The 20,603-nt window shown below is 44.9% G+C and overlaps 1 protein-coding gene across 2 annotated transcripts in view; it reads left to right on the forward strand.

Annotated features, from left to right (window-relative positions):
- The first annotated feature begins 454 nt into the window (after nucleotides 1-454).
- Nucleotides 455-20,603, forward strand: part of cicb (capicua transcriptional repressor b) — a 36,602-nt gene continuing 16,453 nt past the window's right edge. For both annotated transcript variants that reach the window (XM_030072959.1, XM_030072960.1), the window contains exons 1-2: nucleotides 455-617; nucleotides 6,639-10,695. In XM_030072959.1, the coding sequence (XP_029928819.1) occupies nucleotides 6,771-10,695 (3,925 nt within the window). In that variant the 5' untranslated portion in view covers nucleotides 455-617; nucleotides 6,639-6,770. The remainder of the gene's footprint in view (nucleotides 618-6,638; nucleotides 10,696-20,603) is intronic.

Consider the following 20,603-nt stretch of genomic DNA (forward strand, 5'->3'; position numbering starts at 1 on the left):
CACTAAGTTGCATCTTGACATGAAGGAATGATGCATTATCACCGTCTGCCCAAGGATGGCACTTGCGCTGTCAATTATGGTAAACATACTCCTTTTCAGAAGAGGGAGGGGGCATTTGTGCCTTTCTATTGGCTGTCACTGACTTGCCCCCTCCCCTTGACCCGCCCACATACTGTTCCTATGGTTCCCAAAGCCCTTATTGGATACTGTAAAGTTTGGGACAGGGCACCGGTTTGACCCAGCGTCCTGCAGCCATTGGCTCAACCGTCCCGTCAGTCAACTGCTCTTTGACAGCTCGACACGCCCTCCGGCTCGCAGCGTCAACGCCGATTGGCTACTGTACCTGTCTCCGGCCTCTGATTGGTCAGCTCGCCCAGCTGTTAGTGGTTCATTCACCATTTTGTGACTGTAGTGGAAAAGAGACTGATAGTTTTTTATCCTTGTTTGAGTTTCTGTGGGGAAAAGACATGTTTTGCGGAGGAAAAGTAAAGTGTGAGTCTGGACCGCACAGTCGTCGCCGACAGCCAGAGGATGTTGTCCGGAGTTGTTCGAGCCTCCTCATCCGCAAAAAATAGGACCATAAATCTTTCTCTGGCGGAGTGAAACGTTTTGTTTGGGTGAGTTGAAACTTAAGTTAGTGAGGTGGTGAAGCTCAACCGACTTGAATTTTTTTGTTCCCAGGAGCAGCGAGTTAACATCAGATACAATCAACCACCAACGGTCGGGCGGTTGGTCCCGACAGCGTCCAGAGAAATGGAGTGACACCGCTTTGCGAGCCAAAGAAGAGCCGAGAGAAAGGGAGGAGGTGTGGGGGGGTGTACAGCCTAAAACTTTGTCAAATGTTTTACTACACGTGCAACAGACACTTTAGCTTTTCTTGGTTAACACTAAAACACGATTGGTCAACATTATAGGACTTTTTCCTCGACCTCAGTTTGCGTAGGATAATGCTAGCGTAGTAAAATCATCGACCTATTTGCAGCATAGTGTCCCTTTCCACACAAGACAAATGTTTACTAATAACCACGCCGTGTTGGGATATTTTAGCGTGCTTTAAAATACACTCAGCACAATGAAACACTACATCAGTACATAACGTCCCGTTTCCTTGTGGTCTGGTACGTTGTCATTATCTTGGTACTAGTCTACCAGCGTTGCGTACTACGACTACTACAACCACCACTACTACTAACGTTACTGAGCTGCTTACTAGAGCGAGCCACTAAAATGCAAAGGTGGCTTCTTTATTTAACTTTTTATAATCTAGTCAGGTTTTACTAACCCCACTCGCACGGGGAAGCTTATTTGGAGTTGTTGCATGATCTACTATCGGTACGGTAGTGGATATTTGCTTGCCAAACATCGCTGCATGAAGAAGAATTAGGCCTGTCTAGTTGGGATAATAAAACGTCACTCGATACCGGTTGTTTGTGTTTGCTACCGAGCACCATACGCAGAGCAGACCGACGGACTGCCTCAAGTCATAATACTCCTTTGACATTGTGTAGCGCGTCTCGTAGTACTAGCAATGATCAGCGCAAAGAGGCATACGGGCAAAAAAAAAAAAAAAAAAAAGACCGGGAATGCATTGGCTGTTTTCTCGGCTTTTCCGTCGTCGACACTCCACTTTTCTGCATTGCAAAACTGCAATCAGTGTCGATGCACCTTTGATATCCCTGAGCGAGCAGTTTTAACAGTTTGTCACATTTGTGCCGGGGCATATTTTCAGTGACAGCAGTAAATGCTGCTGTTTTTTTTGACATTCACTTTGGACTTTTAGGGCAAGTGACCCCATCTCCCCTGCAGATGCACATTGTGATATTCATGCATTTATCATTTCTTCATTCTTGCACTTGTGCATGCAGAAGATCAAGCCCCAGTGGTCTAGGGCACCTTCGCACAGCTTGTAGAGTAGTTGGCCATTGATGTGGAATTGGCAGTTCTGCCATTTGGTCCCAAACAGGAACAGTCACCTCTGATCTATGCTGCAGCCTCCTGATCAATATGGTCCAGAATGCACAAATCCCAGGCTTCAGTATTTTTCTTTTATTGATAATATGTACAGGCAGATATGTCAGCCAGAAAACAGCTGCCGGTATTCATACTACGTCACTATGAATGTTCTCAATAGTGTGTAAACACACTCACACACACCTACACGCTCACACACACACACACACACACACATGCACACTTCACAGCTCGCCCTCTTGCGCAACCAAAAATACTCTAACGAAATGGTTTCTTTTAGTCATGTCATGTTGCCTGTGCATCCCATCCCACTCACTTGTGAGAGCATGAACCAAAGTCAGTAGTGTGTGCGTGTGAGTGTGTGTGTAACAGAAGGCATGTGTTGTTTTTTAAATTTTTTGCTGTTTCATGTATGAGTGTGTTCCCTGTTGACCCAGTTAAGGGCAAAGCCGCCCTGCCACACTGGAATGTGCAGAGGCCAACGTAGGCTTCGCCACCAATGTTGTAAGACAGTCTTCCTCCGTTGTGTCTCCGTATGGCCGTGTAGCCAGGCTGATCTCCTCTCTCCATTCCTGTCCCCCTCACTGCAGCCCTGCGCCCATACAGACACCCATAAAATGCTTTTAGGAGAGGGATGAGCCGCAGTGTGCCTGGTAACCACACGCACGCACACACGCACACACATTCGCACACACTGACATATAGTATATAGTGCAAGTGCAGCATCGAAAAAGGTAGACACAACCTGAAGTCACTCACGTATGGTCTTATGCACTATATGATACATACTGTATGCAGCTCAGATGGCCCCCTGCCCCCCCGCCCCCACACACACACACGTACGGTGCCATGTTGCAGTGGGGCATAGGCTAAATTCACTACAAGTCGTTCAATAAATTGGCATTATGTTAGTGGTTTATTAGGGTTGTATAGCACTGTAATAAATTGAAGTGTAACCAGAGCATGCATGTTTACTCTCTCTACTGTACTGACTGCTACTTCCTGTAGCATTGACATTCAGATGAGATTTCCTTATGAATGACCCCTCTGTGTGTTTGCGTTTGTGTGTGTGCATGCGTGTGTGCATTCGTGTCCAACCTGCTATCAAATCACCAGCGAAGAATGTTTGTTGTGCTGTGTGTGTGAGTGTGTGTGTGTATTTGAAAATGTCTATTACTTGATAATCTCAAAATTAAGATGTCCCCAAATATGTTGTAATCATTCATTTTTTATTTTTTATTTTTTACAGCAAACCTGTAGTCACTGAAGTGTGATCTTCTGTGTGTGTGTGTGTGTGTGTGTGTGTGTGTGTGTGCGCGCACATGTGTATGTGCATTCATGCGGACTGACGAGTGTTTATACAGCACAATGAATGTGTGAGTGTGAGACAGTATATAGAGCCAAGGGAGAATTTAACAGCGTATGCATGACTGCACTGTAAATTCCAGGGAGAGCGTTTAGTGTGTGTGTGTGTGTGTGTGTGTGTGTGTGTGTGCGTGTGCGTGTGCGTGTGCGTGTGTGCATGCGCGTGTGTGTGTGCTCGTGTGTATGAAGTTTGATGTTGCTATGCTGTGGACAGGAGTTATATGGTGTGGGACTGTCTGTTTACTGTGTGAAACAGCCTCTTTTTGCAGTTTAAAGAGGAGTCCAGTCCAGTGTCATGGAAACGATAGTCGTCAATTATCTATCTATTCTGGATTTTGCTGCCAGCCAGTCAAGCAAATATCTTGCCCTTCACCTGCTGTTATCTTGATAGTCCTAGAGTTTTTGGGTTATCTAAATTATTTAGTTCCTCTCTGACAATTTTGACTTCAATCCATGCGATAATAACAATTTTACAGCAGTTTCCCTTATATCGTAGATGCTAATTTATTAATAACAAGCTGTGTGCTGTAAACAATGCCAGCACCTTACAGAAGAGATTTTGATACACGTTGGTTTTTAGCTAATGGGCAGTGAGATTCACAGTGTATTGTTTGTTAAAATTTAATAAAGTTAGATTTTAATTACCTAGAATAGTTCAGGTGCTGCAGCTTTCACAGTAATCAGCCGGTTTAAATTGAGCTTATGTTTGCCTTGCAAAAATTGCAATACCCTGCTGATTTCCTTGGAGGGGAAATTATTACTTTTGTAGTACATTTCTTTAAATGTTTTTCATTATCAGTTTCTGTGTAAAAACAAAACTCTTGGTGCGTTCCATCCTAATTGATTTAGATGTGGGCACAGAGGTTGCTTGGTGACATCTACCGAACACACAGGCCTGAAAATAAGAATAAACTCAGCACTGTATTTAATTCTCAATAGTGTGTATTATCAGCACATTGTGCACATACCCCCATGTACAGTCCCGTACCTTGAGAAGTTCAGACTACTAACAGAATGCGAACACACACACACATATGCTTTCTGCTTGCTTATCAGCCAAAGCCAAGAGCATTTTGGGAGGCCATAACCATGACCAAACACATTTTTCTAAGCTGAGATCAGATCCTAGCGAGTCATTCAGCCAGTCAGTCAGTCAGCCGGTGGCCTTGACTCCTTCCTCTCCTCACCAGTGCACTACAGTAACTCTACAGCACAGACACTCCCAGTCCAGGCCCCGGCGTCTACACTAATGAATGGGTACTTGGCCCGGTCCTTGTAGAGTGTGCATTCCTTCAATCTGATTTTTCTTTTTTCTTTTGTCCCCGGTTTTGTCTGTGATGGACAACGTACATATGCGGCTAGAACATTTCTGTCTTGGCTAGCTTTTGTGAGAATTTAGCACTGACAAAAAATTTTGAAAAAAATCCTAGAGCTACCTAGAGCTGAAGTGTGAGTAGTGTGGATCTCCATTTCATATATTTTTTTCTTTTTCTTTTTTAATAGTTCAGTGACAACCTTTGGAGATTTGAGCTGAATTATGTAAAAAATAACAATAATAATAGGATGCGAGGGCATAGGTTAAAAATGAAGCATCAATGTGAGACTAAGTGAGTGAGTTTATTGGTGATACAAGAACAGGAAGAGATGCTATGCGGTACAAAAGGAAGTGGAAGTGGGGTGTGACTGGTTTATGTTACGTTTAGTTACAGCAAACAAACAGTTAAACACATGGTCCATTTATGCATGAAAGTTTTCCAGTGTCTAGAACAGGATGTGCTTCCGTATTCCTCTGTGTAAGTGTGTATGCATGTGTGTGTGTGTATGTTTGTTGTTGTGTGTTGTCTGCATGTACTTGTGGGAATGCAAACAAAAATGCATGTTGCTGAGGTGTTGACCCCACATTTCAATTATGGTAGACAGTGCCTGTGTGTGTGTGTGTGTGTGTGTGTGTGTGTGTGTGTGTGTGTGTGCGTGCGTGCGTGTGACTGTATTTATCCTGTACTCTTGCATCAGTGAGTGTGCCCGAGCCTGTGCCAGCCTTTTTAATTTCTCTCACTTCTGGGCACTTTTTACCATGGCATATTATTCCAATAATAATGTTTTTTTGCCAAAACATGTGCCTGAGTGTGCCAGTGAGAGTCAGCGTGAGAGCGAGAAGAGGAGACAGGAAAAGACCGAGATGCAGAGAAAGAGTGAGAGAGGGCCTGAGTGTGCTAGAATGACTGTGGAAATTCCCAGTGACTACACAAGAACATCCTATTTGAACAAACAGCCAAACAGCCGCATACTCCTCCCTCTCTGTTTCTATCTGTCTCTCTCTCATGTTTTTTCTGTCTCTCTCACTTGTGTTGTAGGGTGACCTCACCCTGGCCACTGCCAGCCCTTTCCTCCTGATGCGAGTCATAATAAAAGCAATGTTGTTGTTTCGATCCCAAGCAAAAGTGCAGCATGAAGTCTATGCTGCATAATGTGAGAAAGCTACCCTGTCGCATGTCGAAATAGCTGGAGGGAGTACAGTGGGGAGATCAGGCGACCTGTAGTATAAGGCTAAGTGTGTGTGTGTGTGTGTGTGTGTGAGAGAGAGAGAGAGGAATAGAGGAAGAACATTTGAGTGCTTGCATTTGAAATGAAGGACATGTAGGGCTCATCACTGGCAAAGGTTTAGGTGCTGGAGACTAACTAGCCTTGGTTATTTACATTTGCTTCTTTTTTCGGTCTTTTTTTCTTTTTTTTTCTTACATCCTGCTTTTATCTCTGTCTTTTCTAACCCTTTATTTCTGCGTCACTTGCAAACATACTTAGCCAGAATTACCTGGCTTAGTATCAATCAGTATTTCACAACAACACAAGTCTCATCAACATAATTTACTAACTAACTCATGTTTAACTAACTATATAAATACAACATAATATTTTTTGAGTCAATCAAAATCAATCAAAATAATAAGTCTCATAATAAGCTAAACTAATTATGTGTGGTATTTTAATTTTATCTAAATAGCCAAAAGTTTTGTTTTTTTTTTTTTAATTGGTGGATAAGTTATTTTGGAGTAAACATACACATTCACAAACATGTGCATGCACACACACACACACACACACACACACACACACACACACACACACACACACACTCATTGGGTTGGGGATAAATGAGAGAGTGTGTCATATATTGAGCCAATGTGATATCCAGTGCTGTGTAGCACACTTCCAATTATGACATCATTTCTAATCTCAGCAATTTTTGATGATGAAGATAATAAATGACCACCTGTCTTCTGCTTCTCCCTCTTCCTCTCCAGCCTACAATACCGAAAGGACAGAGGGACAGGAAAAGGAGCCAGAGAAAGAAAAAATATTACAAGGAGTGCCTTAGAAGTGAAAAAAGAGGAGCACCACACAACCTGCAGCACTTTGTGAATAGAGAAGAAGGGATGAGACCATTAAAGAAACACAGGGGGCGTTCTCCCCCATTGACCAGGGGCAGAGGGGCACGGAGGAAAGGGACGTCTCAGCCCCCCCCAGAGAAAGATAGTAGGAGAGACAGAGTCAGGAGGGAGACACTTGTCAAAATGCCACAGCAAACCCCCCCAAATCCCAATGCTCCCTCCACTCGCCGTCACACCCCACCCACCGCAGCAAGCTCCCATAAAGAGCCTATCACAAATAGCAATACCCATACAAGGGAGCAGTCTAATGAGCTAAGGAAACCTGTGGTGTCAGTAGAGAAGGACAGAAAGCAGAGTGAAGGAAAGACTGAAGAGAGGAAGACAGTGGGGACAAATGGAAATAGCACCCCATCCAGTGATACCATAGCTTCTTCTACCTCTACTACAACGCCACTCTCCACAGGCGCTCCCACCCCTGCCACCAACCACAGCCCCAGCCCTGGCTCTGGCTCTGTCTCCAGCAGGAAGACAGCCACCTTCAAGGCTCGTGTCCCGAAGAAGAAATATACTTATGAGCACTTTGCTAGCAGTGCAAACACCCTAACTACCACCCCTACCTCCAGCCCTTCTCTCACAAATAACAGTTACTACAATAGCAGTCAAAACAGTGATAGCATGAATATGACTAATAGCAATCTCAGCAGTAGTAACAGCATTAGTAATAGCATTAGTAAGAGCATTAGTAGTAGCGTCAACAGTAGTGCTGGCACTAACAGTACAAGCAGTATTAATAACACTGCTAACAGTACTAACAGTAGTACTAGCGGTTATAGTATTAGCAATAGCAGTAATAGTATAAGTAATAATAGCTCAGGTAATCAGCCATTAACACTAATTGTGGATAGTAAAGCTATAGAGGTGAATCGTTTTAGCAATGTCTCCGTTGAGGGCGGGGCTCTTAGGACAGCAGCTCCCCAGGACAGAGAGTCCCAAGCTGGGGAAAATGAAGCAGATGGAGCCCCTAACTCAGTACGCTCCTCGTCCACTGATACAGCCAGTGAGCACTCGGCAGACTTGGAGGCAGTGGAGGCATCAGGACCAAGCCAGCATCAAAAGAACTCCCATAGCCCGGGTCCTGTCCAGAACTCACACCCCAGAGAGGTCAGTCTATCAGAGGGGCTAGCAGAAGCTTTAGCCAAGGGCCTGAAGAACCAAAGAGTTTTGGCTCGCCAGTTGTGGAGAGTGAAGAGTGGGGTTCAGGCTACAGGGGAGGGAGTGGGCAAGGAGAGAGACTTGGGGTCCTTGTCCCCGTTGTTCAGACCAGGGGTGGTGCGCAGGGTGAGTGGAGGTATTGTGGAAGTCCAACTCCAAGGAGAGGAGGGCGTCACTCAGTACCCCTTCCATGGTGCAGCTATAATGACATCGTCAGCAGGGGTAGAGAGCGCTGTAGACTTCATTTTGGATGCCCCCCCACCTGGCACTGCTCCTGTGGCTGTAGGAACCCGAGTGTGTGTGCCTTTTGGAGGAGATGAGGGTGGTCCCGCCGTGTACAGAGAGGGGGTAGTCTCTCAGGTGGACCCCCACCCTGCTGTCTCGTTCCCTTACCGGGTGCTTCTGAATGAGGACAGAGAGAATGTGGAAGATGGGGGAGGGATGGGGGAGGAGGAGAGGAGGAAAGCTAAGGCCCAGGCTGTGTGGGTTTCCCGACCAAGCCTGAGACTGCTCACCCCTCCCTGGGAGGTCCCACATTTAGATGGAAGCGGGACCAGGGAAAGAGAGCGGGAGAGGGAAAGGGAAGAGAGAGAGCGGAGGGAGGAGATGGAGGTGGAAAGGGAGGTGTGTCAGTTAAGTATTGGGATGGGGGTGCTGGGAGGGGGAGCCAGGTTGGGCCATGGCTTTTCCCACCAAGGGGTCGTTGCTGGGCATCCCTATGGAAACGTGCATGCACCTTCCCACTCCTCCACTGCGACTTCTGGTGTTATGGCCAGTGCAGTCCATGGCTGCGGTGATAACTGTCCAGACAGAGAGAGGGAAAGAGAGAGACAGAAACAGCCCAACACTCCAGAGGAAGACATGGAAGTGTCTCGGTTTAATATGGGCCTCTCTGGTGGTCCCAAGTCTGATTCCGGGGCCCTCCAGCACAGACACATCCTCTCCAAGTCCACTGGCTACCCTCCTTCCTCCCCTCATCTCTCTGTGGTGCGGGCCCTGGGACCTCCACACCTCTCTACACTAACTAGCCCCCAGCCATCCCCCTCTCCTGCCTTACTGGGGCCTGAGATGAACATTACCACCCCAAACCTACCTCCATCCAAGACCACTCCCACCCAGACCCCTACTCCCACTTCAGGAGGGGGGTCCTCCTCTACCTCCTCTTCTCGCTCCCGGACCCCCCTGTCTCTGGCTCAGCAGAAGTACAAGAAGGGAGACGTGGTTTGCACCCCGAATGGGATTCGTAAGAAATTTAACGGTAAGCAGTGGAGAAGGCTGTGCTCCAGGGAGGGCTGCATGAAGGAGTCTCAGCGTCGAGGATACTGCTCCAGACACCTGTCCATGCGGACCAAAGAGATGGAAGCAGCGGGGGGAGAGAGGGGAGGAGGAGGGAGTAGCTCAGGGACAGTCACTCCCTCTGACCTGCGGGGGAGAGCGAGTAGTGAGTTTGACTGGGACGACACATCGAGAGAGAGCAGTGAGGCCAGCAGCAGAGGAGACTCCAGACCCCGCCTGGTCCTCCCCTCTCTGCTCCCCCACGAGCTGTCATCACGCTTTGACTTTGATGAGTGTGAGGCCGCCACTATGCTGGTGTCGTTAGGGAGTTCTCGTTCTGGCACCCCCTCATTTTCTCCCATCTCCAACCAGTCGCCCTTCTCCCCTGCCCCCTCTCCCTCACCCTCCCCACTGTTTGGCTTCCGGCCAGCAAACTTCTCCCCCATCACTGCCTCCCCGGTCCTCTCACACCGGAGGCATAGGCAACCCAGTGGGACTGGAGGTGGGGGAGGGGGAGGGGGCAGCAAGACAACAACTCCAGGTGCGGGAGGAGAGAGGGAGAGGCACACTTCAAGCATCCAGCCCTCCTTCCACACCAACCTGACGTTTACAGTCCCCATGAGCCCCAGCAAACGAAAGTCAGACGTGCCTCCTCCCCCGCCCCCTCCCTCACACCACCACGATTATACACCCAAAACAGAGCTGGAGCAGGCGGACCTCAACAACTCTTTCAGGGTGCTATCCCCCCAGACGCCGACCTCACTTACCCTAACCCGCACGCACACTCCCACCTTCTCCCGTCCCAGAGGAATGACCACCCCTTCCTCCAGCAGGCCCCCCTCCTCCACTGCCACCTCCCCCCCTCCTCTGCTGGTGTCTCCAACTCCCCCCTCTCCTCTCACTCCCGATGGAGGGCCTCGCCGTGTGGTCCCTGTAACCCAGCAGGCCTTGCGGGACTCCCCTGTCATTGTGAGGAACCCTGAAGTCCCACTGGCAAAGTTTACTGAGTGTCCCCTGGGGAGAGGAGGGGGAGATGGAAACGGGGGTGGGACAAATAACTCCGGTTCTAAAGACCCCAGCCTCGCCCCCCTCACACCTCAGCCAATTTCTGGCCTTCAGGTTCCCGTCCCCATTAACGCTGCTGCAGCCACAGTAACCAACGGCACCGTCCTCCTGCGGAGCCCAGCCCCAACTCTGGTGCTGGTGTCCCCTACGCCACCCTCCCTGCCCGCTGCTGGCACCCCTGCCAACCCCCTACAGACGCTGTCAGTAACGGTTAGCACAACAATCACAGCTCCCACCCCCAACAGCACGGCAAGCCCCAGGGAGCGAGAGGGGGACAGGGGGACAGGATTTGGGGGTGAGGTCCAGCAGCCAGTTCCCTGTCACCCTTCTCCTACTGCGCTGCTACCCCTCATCCTGCCAGCTGAAAGCTTACACCCGACACCACGCAAGGATATCATCATGGGACGCCCTGGTACAGGTGAGAGTTGCTGCAGATGTGTGCATGTGGGTGTATGGTTGTCTGCGAGGTCAGTGGTTATGGAGGAAAATGGAAATTTCTGACAAATTAGTTGCATTGTTATCAATTTTTAATAAAAGTCTGCGGTTATTACAAGGACAGCAAAGAACAGGAGATATATGTGGGATAAGCATATTGCATGGTATGGTCTGTGTTTTTCAGAAATACTGCCATAAAATGATAATTCTGTTAAGAAGTTATTCCAAAGAAAAATCAATTATGCAAAAAATCTTGGAAAGACTTTTGTCAATCAGCATCTGTCACACCATCTTATAGACTATTATTCAGGAATAGTACAAGCAAATTGGGATTATATTGTGCAGTTTGTGTGTTTCAAAGAAAAGAAGAATTAATGCAAAAATCCCAGAAAGTGGACTCTCTTTTACAGCATTTATCACACATAGTGCATTGTTTTTTGATGTATCAAATCAAAACATATTCTTAAACATCACACTAAATTGCCACTTTGTGCACAATAAAAGATGATTAATAAGAGGCTATTCTCATATTTTCCCTTTCTACCAAAACCACGTTTTTAGAGCATGAAGACTTTAGTGGAAGGAATGGGTAACAACCCCTCAGAAACAGAGCATAAAAGGTTAGGGGCCCTCTGAATACGTTTATATTTTTTTCCTGGGAAAATTGTACAGCCTCTAATTTGTTGTTAGAATTGTAATACATTTACATAGTACATATTTTTAGGGCTTAACATCATTATCATAAGGAATGTCTTGTACGTTATACCTTTTTAAAGGAGAGTTTTGTTTTCTTAGCTGTGTGACTCGATAGCCTGTTACAAAAATTCAGCAGTGATTGAGGAAGTTCTGGTCACTGGCTTTCTACTAGCAGGTTATTTTTTGCACTAGGGTGGCAAAGATTCTCAGAAATTGAAAACATTCTCAGAGACTACATAGAGAAAATGCAATAATAGAGCAGCTATGTCTCACACGAGGCAAAGATGAAATAGTCTGTTTCTTATTATCACTGCAGTTAAAGGTGCAATAGGTGACATAAGTGCTAAAAATCATAATCATGAGAGCAATAAGCAACTTGTGTCTGAGTTTAGTGTTTCCCGTTTCTCTTTTTATTTTGGAAGCACACACACACACACACACACACACGCACAGAGAGGGAAAGGGAGGGTAAGATCTTTCAAAGCCTTAATTGTAAAAAATCACATCCGTGTAAAATTTTTAAAAAGTCAAATGCAAAAGATCTTATTGATATTAAATGTTATGGTATTTTCTTCCCTGTCTCTGTATTTCTTTCTTTCTTTCTTTCTTTCTTTTTTTTTGTTTAATGATTATTACTTTGTAGCCAACCAGAATTATGCCATGTTATATTTCATCCATCAAATAAAACTAATTCAGGTGAATAATAATTCAGCCAGCACACCTTGGGAGTCCTGAGGGAAAAAAAAAAACAATGCAAAATGTTGCATGAATTGAATTTAGGAAAGGCACAAGCCATTATGAATTAAAAAATCATAATAATGAACCCATAAAATTTTTTGACATAACTGAGAAAATCATTTATTTCTGGGAGAAGATGAGGTCCACAGTCTAGTAAGAGGTTAGACCCACATGAATGTGCCACGACCTGTGTGTGGTGATGCTTAATGTATAAAAGAAGCTCTTTATATCAAGCTTTCTGTTGTCCCATATGGCCTCCTCTAGTCATCTGTCCACCAGCCGCCTGACTGCGGGTAATGTTAGTGTAGCGTTATAAAGCTGGTCACATGGCCCGTGTAAGCCCTTGAACTGGGTCCTGTGGTTCAGCAGGTCAGTTCAGGGCTAGGCTCATTAAGATCTCTGTTGATGACCTTTCTTGAATTCAGCATGCAACATTCAGAGAGGCAAGACGAGTCCGTCCAGTTGGAATTAGGAGAGAGAGAGAGAGAGATGGAGAGTGATGTTTATTTGTTGACTTAAGCAGGGTTTGCTTATTAGAAATACTGAAGTAATAAATTGTTGTAGGTTGGGATTTTATTTGCAAATGGCAAAGGGACGCTCCAGCTGGGTGCAGTTTTTGTGTGTGTGTGTGTGTGTGTGTGTGAGAGAGAGAGAGAGCGAGAGAGAGAGGAAGAGCGAGAGAGAGAGGGAGAGAGCAAAAGGGAAAACGTATGCACATGAGCATGCATGCTTTGGTGTGTTTGTGTTTTCCATAGAGATTAGGGATACGTTATAGAGGATTAATTTAGTCAATATTGCAGAGTCTCTCTGATGTTCTGAGTCACTATGGACAGCAACTTTGTGGCTGAGTGGCAACAATCATACCTTCATGGACAAGACCCAGCGCAATGGCATGGATATATAGTAGAAAGGATTGAGGCACTTAGATAAGAAAAGAAAAACAATCTGAGGAAAAGCAAATACTGGAGGACTGAGGAAGAAAAACTGTTGTCACAGACTGGCTGTATTCTGCCTTGAATCAGCGCTTAACCAAGAAATTAACATTTTAAGAAGAAAGCGAGAGTGGGTATAGAACGTGGGCTAGATGTATGTAGGCCAGTTATGGACTGTTTCCACCGACTCATACTGTGTGTGTGTGTGTGTGTGTGTGTGTGTGTGTGTGTGTGTGTGCGCGCGTGTGTGTGTGTGAGTTTGTGTGTGTGAAACGGAGAGAGAGAAACAGGGTTTAGATCAGAAAAGAGAATGAGGAATGCCTCAGCGAGGATGATAGGGTGGCTGAATGAAAATATAGAAAGAGGAAAAGAAGAGATTTCAATAGTGGATTTTGGAGAAAATCTTTCTGCTGTTTTCTGGACGGTATTTAGGCAAGGCAAATCTCACTAACATACTGTGTGTGTGTGTGTGTGTGTGTGTGTGTGTGTGTGTGTCTGTTTTAGGGTTGGATTTGACTTCCTGACCTGAGAAACTATTATCTCCTCACTCACTACAAAATATTTCCGCTGACTCATGCTCCTTGTATGTGTGTTTGTTTGTTTGTTTATTAGTGACTCATGTAACATTATAGTGAAAGGAGGTGTGGGCAGAGTTCTCGGTTAGTAAGTGTGTGGTGGGCTCATTCTAAATGTGTGTGTGTGTGTGTGTGTGTGTAGGCTATAGGCCTGGGCCCATACGTTGAAGTGCGAGGATATTGTGTGGGTGTACCGAGAAAAAATTTCTTTGTCAAGCTCCTGTGTGGGAATATGCTGTACTACAGTGAGAGTGTGTGTGTGCGTGTGTTTGTGTGCGTGATTCATGCCCTGCTGAAAATAAGAGACCACATCTCAATTCTGCTGCATATGGACCCAAATTATTTGTTATAGTTCACTTTGCCGGGGCCTTTCGCCCTCGGCGTGGCTGTACTTATTGCAGTGGAGACGTTCATAAGTGAGACAGTGAAATGGACAGGGAGGGAAGAGCTGTCATTTTGAGTGTACGGTCCCTTCTCAAATCCCCTTTTTGCTTCTGAAAGGACGCTGAATGAATGAATAGCATCTCTTTGTGTGAGTGCATGCTTGTCTGTGTCTGTGTGTGTGTGTGTGTGTGTGTGTGTGTGTGTGTGTGTGTGTGTGTGTGTGTGCGTGCATTTATTTTGAAGATATTTGAGTGAAGAGCTCATGTGGGTGTTTTCTGTAGAGTTGGAAAGTGTGTGTGTATGTGTGTGTGTGTGTGTGTGTAGGTCTTTGTATCCTCTTATCAGCTACTGAAATATGAGCGAACTTAAATAGCTCATCTCCTACTGTCTGTAAAGTTACTTCATTGAGTGTTTGTCAAGCCATCTGAAAATTGTCAAAATCTGGTGTGCAGCAACAATTCCTGTCCAGCATTAATTGTTTGAAGTCAGTGACAATTCTAAACAATTCCTGTCTAACGTGATTTTTTTTTTCTTTATTTTATCCTGACAGTAAAGAGAGACAGGAAAGACAGGGGAGAGAGAAGGGATGCTAATGCTGTAAAGGGCCCAAACAAATTTAGCCTTAATATATGTTACTTGCTCTATATCACATGAGCCATCAGGACACTCCTAATATGAATTGAGCCCATTGGAAATTGTTTACTAAAAAAAAATAAAAAATCTTAAAACCCCTATACAAATAACACCAACAGTCCTTGATCTTGAAGTGCGTTTGTGTGTTTCATGTATATCAGTGACTTGTCAGGATTTCCTGTCTCGCTGAAGTTGTCAGTAGCCAATATTTTGTGCCAGTGTTGTATGTCTTCACATTTGATAGTTTTTATACCAAAAAAATAAAAGTAATTTCTGTTTCCCCAAGACTTAGCTTAGACTGTGAAGTGACACTAAAATTCCACTGAAATTATTTTACGTCTGTTATTGGCTCCTAAAAGCAGGGTGACCCACCACACTGAACTCTGTGGTACTTTACTACCTCCAAATGAAGAATTAATTTACATAATTGAACAATTAAATGGATAAATGTATAAAATGTGCAAATTAAATTAATTTTCATTGGTAGTTACGTAACTTTGGTCAGGGAGGAAGCTCCATCCCATCAGCAGTGGACGACGTGACTGGTCGTTATCTGATATGTAATAAAAGGCAAATATCAGTTGGTATTTCAGCAAATGGACAGGCTATATCATTCTCACCCCAGTGGATAACATAGTGAAGGTGCAGAATTTGCCTGTAGAAGAGGAGAAAGAGACAGACTGTGACGATGTTATGGAAAAAAGAAAGGAGTCAGTTGAGTTAAATTAGATTTAACTAAGAAATAAAGAGTCATAGTGAACTCTCTGTGTGGCCTCTGTGGCTTTCACCGCTTCTGCCCCACTATCTATACAAGTATATTTACACATTTATAAACACATTTTTTCTTGCTTTTTTTTTTAATTCACTCCGAAAGACTGCAGTAATCCCCAGGCTCTGTGAGGTTCCCCTACTGACATTGACACACTCTTTAAAGACAGTGCTGTGTATGTGTTTTTTATGAGTGTGGGTGTGTATGTGTATGCGTGCATGTCTGCCTTCCCACCTGAGACATGCTAATGACTGAGCAAGAAGGTCAATGTCATCTCAGAGCACCCACAACTTCCTGCAAAATAGAGCCGTCGAAGGAATGGGCAGAAAACTAAGTGTTAGCGACAAGGTGAAGGATGAGACCATTTTTATGTTGTCACGTGTGGATTGCATGCACTGTGTGTGTATGAGAGAGAGTAACCAAGCGTCAGTCATTGAGCACCGGATATGATGTGTGAGCGCCAAATGTCTGTTGCCATGGCAACAAAGCAAACATCACACTGATGTAGCCTGTGCATAACAGAATATTCACAAATAGAAATTGCAGCCTCTGTGTGTGTGTGTGTGTGTGTGTGTGCGTGCGTGCGTGCGTGTGTGTGTGTGTGTGTGTGTGTGTGTGTGTAAACATATGAGTGTACTGCCATGAAGTTCCTGCTCTCTCAGTGGAAAGTGACACAAGCACATGTACCATGCAAACATGCACACATATGTACGCACACACACACACACACACACACACACACACACATGCACACGCACATACGACCACACACTATTGTTTCTGCATCCTTTATTCCAAGTTGGGTATTTTAGCCAATATTCACTCAAAACAGAAATGCTGCAGGGAAATCAAATGTTTGTTCCAGGTCAAATATCCATATTTACAGCAGCCATCAGGGTGAAGTAAATGACTAAAAATCATGTCACCTGTGTTTCCACACAAAAGACTTTTTGTTTTTTAGAATGATATTGCAGCATTTAGGATTTTTTTTATACACTAAACTTTTTTGCCTGATCTTGCTTTGCTTTGCTTTTTTTTTTTTTTTTTTTTAAATCATTATTATGTTTTTATTTTTACATTTATAGAAAGTGTGGCATTATCAAAGGGCAAGCCTACTCAAATCTAGTTTGGAAGAAAGTGACGTGCTGCACCTGTATCTAGACACCTGGATTCTCATGGAAACATAAGCTTTCTCTGAGTGACCATGCAGTGAAATCCAGATACTTAGCAAGGGGAGTTAGTTGTTCTCATGCAGCCCATCTAGGCTCGGTATCTCATACACTTGTACTGTCATTATGGCTGTGATTGCAATTACTAATCACAATTATTTTGGATAATTTGAGGAACAAAATTCTTAAATGTTAATCTTAAATTCTTAAATTTTAAATCAACATGTTGACTGTTTTCAACTACAGCGGACATTGTAAATTAAATGTTACTATTGGTATTCAATTATTCCACAATTATAGATAATGGAAACTAAAATTGCAATATGTTAAATGTGATTAATTATGCAGTATTTTCACACACACACACACACACACTCAGTTTGTGCAACACGGACGAAACACGTCACACTCCCTCAATTACATGTGAGCAGAGTTTTTTCGCAGTGTTGTTTTGCACTTGGAGATGCATCTTTCTCTCTGTCCTCCCGCCTTCCTCCATCTCATTTTTGATTTTTCTGAAAACAATGACACGTTCGTGTTAACCCTTCGCTTCATCGCATTGCAGTGGCTTTGCCTCCCCTCCTCTCCACTTCACTCGCTTCATCCTGGTCTACCCGGATACGGATACCCGGGAATAACATCCCCGCTCCCCCCCACCCCTTCTTTACGTAACGCGTAAAGCCCTGCACATCCTCCCTGGCCATGGCAACAACCACATCTGGATCACACAGCCATCTAGAGTGGCACCAAAGCACATGTGAGGCACTCAACACTTAGCACAAAAGTCATGGGCCTAGAAAATCGCATTTCATATTTGGTAAAGCACACTTTTGGGAAATTCATTAGGACTCCTAAATGTGAGTTGGCTCCAAGGTGTAGACTGCATGTGTGCAAAGTTAGCACGGGGATCTGATTTTTCATTTTTTCATCAGAATTTTAGTTGAGGCTTTCTCATAGAAAAGTGCAGTTTACCTGCTTTTTCCCGCACAACCCAAAGTAAGGTTTGAGCAGAGTTTTTTTTTTTTTGTTTTGTTTTTTTAAGGATTTCTCTTCTTTCCTTCATCCCACTCTCCTCCTCCTCTCCTGTCCCTGCTTCTCCTCTTCCAGAGTCTTCACTGGCTGTCTGATGCTGCCTTGGCCATTTATCTGCAGGCTAGTAGTGCCCCCAGATGGTCATAAACATACATTACAAGTACCGTGACAGTGGATAAGAGGAGCTGGATCCCCCAATGCTGTGCTGAAGTTAGTGCTGCATTTATTAACCTCACTGGTAAATGTTTGTGGTTGGGGAGACAACGCTAGCCTTGTGTCTGTAGCCACAGAACAGGTTTAGAAAAATGGCATGTTGGCATTTATAGCATTGTAGGTATTTGAATAGTTTTGTGGACTGTGGGTTCAACCCAGTGTTGCAGGGAATTCTTCTCAAAATTCACTTATGTGGTGATGTCCCAAGGTCTTCCTTTTATAACACAAATGGAAAGACAGGAGGAAGGAATAAGGAGAAGTTTTTTTGACAGTTTTTGACATTAATGGTCCAATGTGTCAAAAGTCTCCTCTGTGGATCCCACACAGCTATTCTTCTGGGTGTCCATCATCTATTAATATGTCAAAATATTTCTCTTTTGAATTTTTGCTGAAGTTAGTTTGATGCAGTAGATGGTGATGGTCACTGGCAGACTGTTAGCCACGAGCGACATGAGGACTTATGCCCAACATGGCTGTTGCCATGGTAACTGGAAAAGGATTGGCGGGTCGCGTTATAATTGAGGAAGTGGGAAATGGTGGGTTGTGCAAAAGGAAATGGTGGGTTGTGGGAGGGAGAGACATAGAACACGGGTGGAAGATGAATTAAGGGATGAGAGACACGGGATAGGAGTGTGAGAGAGGGCGGTGCTCTGCCTGTGTAGTGCCAACATGGGTAAAGAGGAGGCAAGAATGTTTCTCTAGTGACGGCATGTGGTTGTTGATGGATGTTTGTGGGGGGAGGGTGGGTGGTCCCATGCATACATCTGCATATTAACAATATGATGTATGTAAGCAAAGACAGCCAATGAAAGCTGCTAAACACCTACACAGCTAGTGTGCTGCCAATCCCAGGCAGCATGAAGTTAAGCTTAGCTGACAGGGGATCTCTGACTTGTTTTTCCTCTTTTTCTTATTCCTGTCAGCCTCTACCTCCACTGCTTACTTTCATTTTATCTGACTTGAGCTGTAACACTGTGTGTTGTTGTCCAGTTGTCATCTTGTGACTTCCTTGTACGCAGCACCCTAGACCAAGGCTCTCCACCTCCCTCCCCTAACTCTGTTTACTGGATTGACTTGTTTGAGAGCTCAGTCTTCTGATAAGTCTTAATCTCTTACTCTCTTTCTCCCCCTCTCCTCTTAGGGCACTAATACCTATTAGTTTAGCTCTTTCTGTAACAACCCAGGCTTAAAGAAGCTTGGTCACCCCATATTTGCATGACACATGATCCTCACTGATGTCAACACACTTGGGGGGTGGAGTACAGGATAAAGAACAGTAGATTGAATGGCAGCTTAAGCATGTTATAAACATGTTCCTTTAACAACTGTTGGTAATGTGTGGAATAATTATTTCCATTTCCATTACATTCTTGTATAGTAATGGATATAGATCCAAAGCCTGGCTTGTGTAATTGTAACAGAAACATGTTACCCAGGCCTGAGAGGGTTAAGTTTTTACTACAGAGGACAGCAGTGGCTCACGCAACCTTATTGATCAGTTCCCAAGCTCCTTATAAGCTGACTGGCTGATGGTGGCAATTAAGTCCCTCCCAGAATTGTATTTATGTGATTGACAGATGAGCTGAGCAGCCTGACTTCCTGACTCATACAATATGCTGAAACCATGCACACAGTTCCTGTTTATGTCTTCATGCAGTCATGTTACAACCATTTCGGGTGTCTTTGTGTATATGCATTCCCCTTGATGTGCCTTTGTGATCTGTCTCTCCCGTCTCTGGCCCCCCACTCCCTCCCTCCCTCCCTCCTGAGAAGTTCTGTTTTCACAACTTGTTTTCTCTCCACCCCCCTCCTCCGTCCCTCCCTGCCTCTCTCTCTTGCAGAAAATGACTCTCAGTCTATTTTTACCCTCTGGTCCTCTCCACTCTTATCCCGTTCCACCCATTTTCCCTCTCTTACAAACCACCCCTCCTCTCCTGGTTTCAATTCTCTCTCTCTCTCTCTCTCTCTCTCTCTCTCTCTCTCTCTCTCTCTCGCGCTGAGTGTTGCATCAGAACATTTCAAATTCTGTCTGGAGGAGGCAACTTTGCATGATGGAGAGATGGAAAAATATCCAGGGATTGAAAAGACTCTTTTTGTGGTGGAAAATTACATCACTTGCCTCCCCACTCGTTGCTGTGTTCCTAAAAGCAAAGGTACAGCGTCACAAAAGGGGAAGGGTTCACCATCCTTTTCACAGACAAGTATGAATTGCTGAGTTGGACAGCAGCAGCTATTTTATCATTTTGAACAAGTACAGCAGGGTAACGGTGCTTACTCAGACAGAAATAGGAGGTGAGGATGCTTGTAGACCCCATCAACATCCTCCTATCTCTGGTGGAGCATTCTGTCACATTGCATAGGGGAAATGACTCAGTTGATCCTAAACATTGTGGCAATGTGGCCAGTAGGCAGCTTACTAGCGCCATCCCCGCATTTGACGGTCTTTGTGGGTACTGAATCAGGAACCTGGCATTTGTAGGAGGAGGGACCTCGTCCAACTTGTGTTAGGCCATTGGTTGGCCTACATCTGAGTGTCGGCGCTCGATTCGTCCGTTCACTAATCAGTCCAGGTTTACTACGAACCATGCACCAATGAAATCTCCAACGGGTGGGTTTTACTTAAGGAACTTGTAATTGCATACTTTGAGGCCATTAACTAGACGTCCGCTAGAACCGACACGCGGAGCCAGCAGAAGGACAAGGCCTGTTTTTGTTATTTCTACTGTATATTAAAGAGGGGCTCCGTTTTC

This window comes from Myripristis murdjan, chromosome 16, assembly GCF_902150065.1.
Source record: "Myripristis murdjan chromosome 16, fMyrMur1.1, whole genome shotgun sequence".
NCBI classification, from domain to species: Eukaryota; Metazoa; Chordata; class Actinopteri; order Holocentriformes; family Holocentridae; genus Myripristis; species Myripristis murdjan.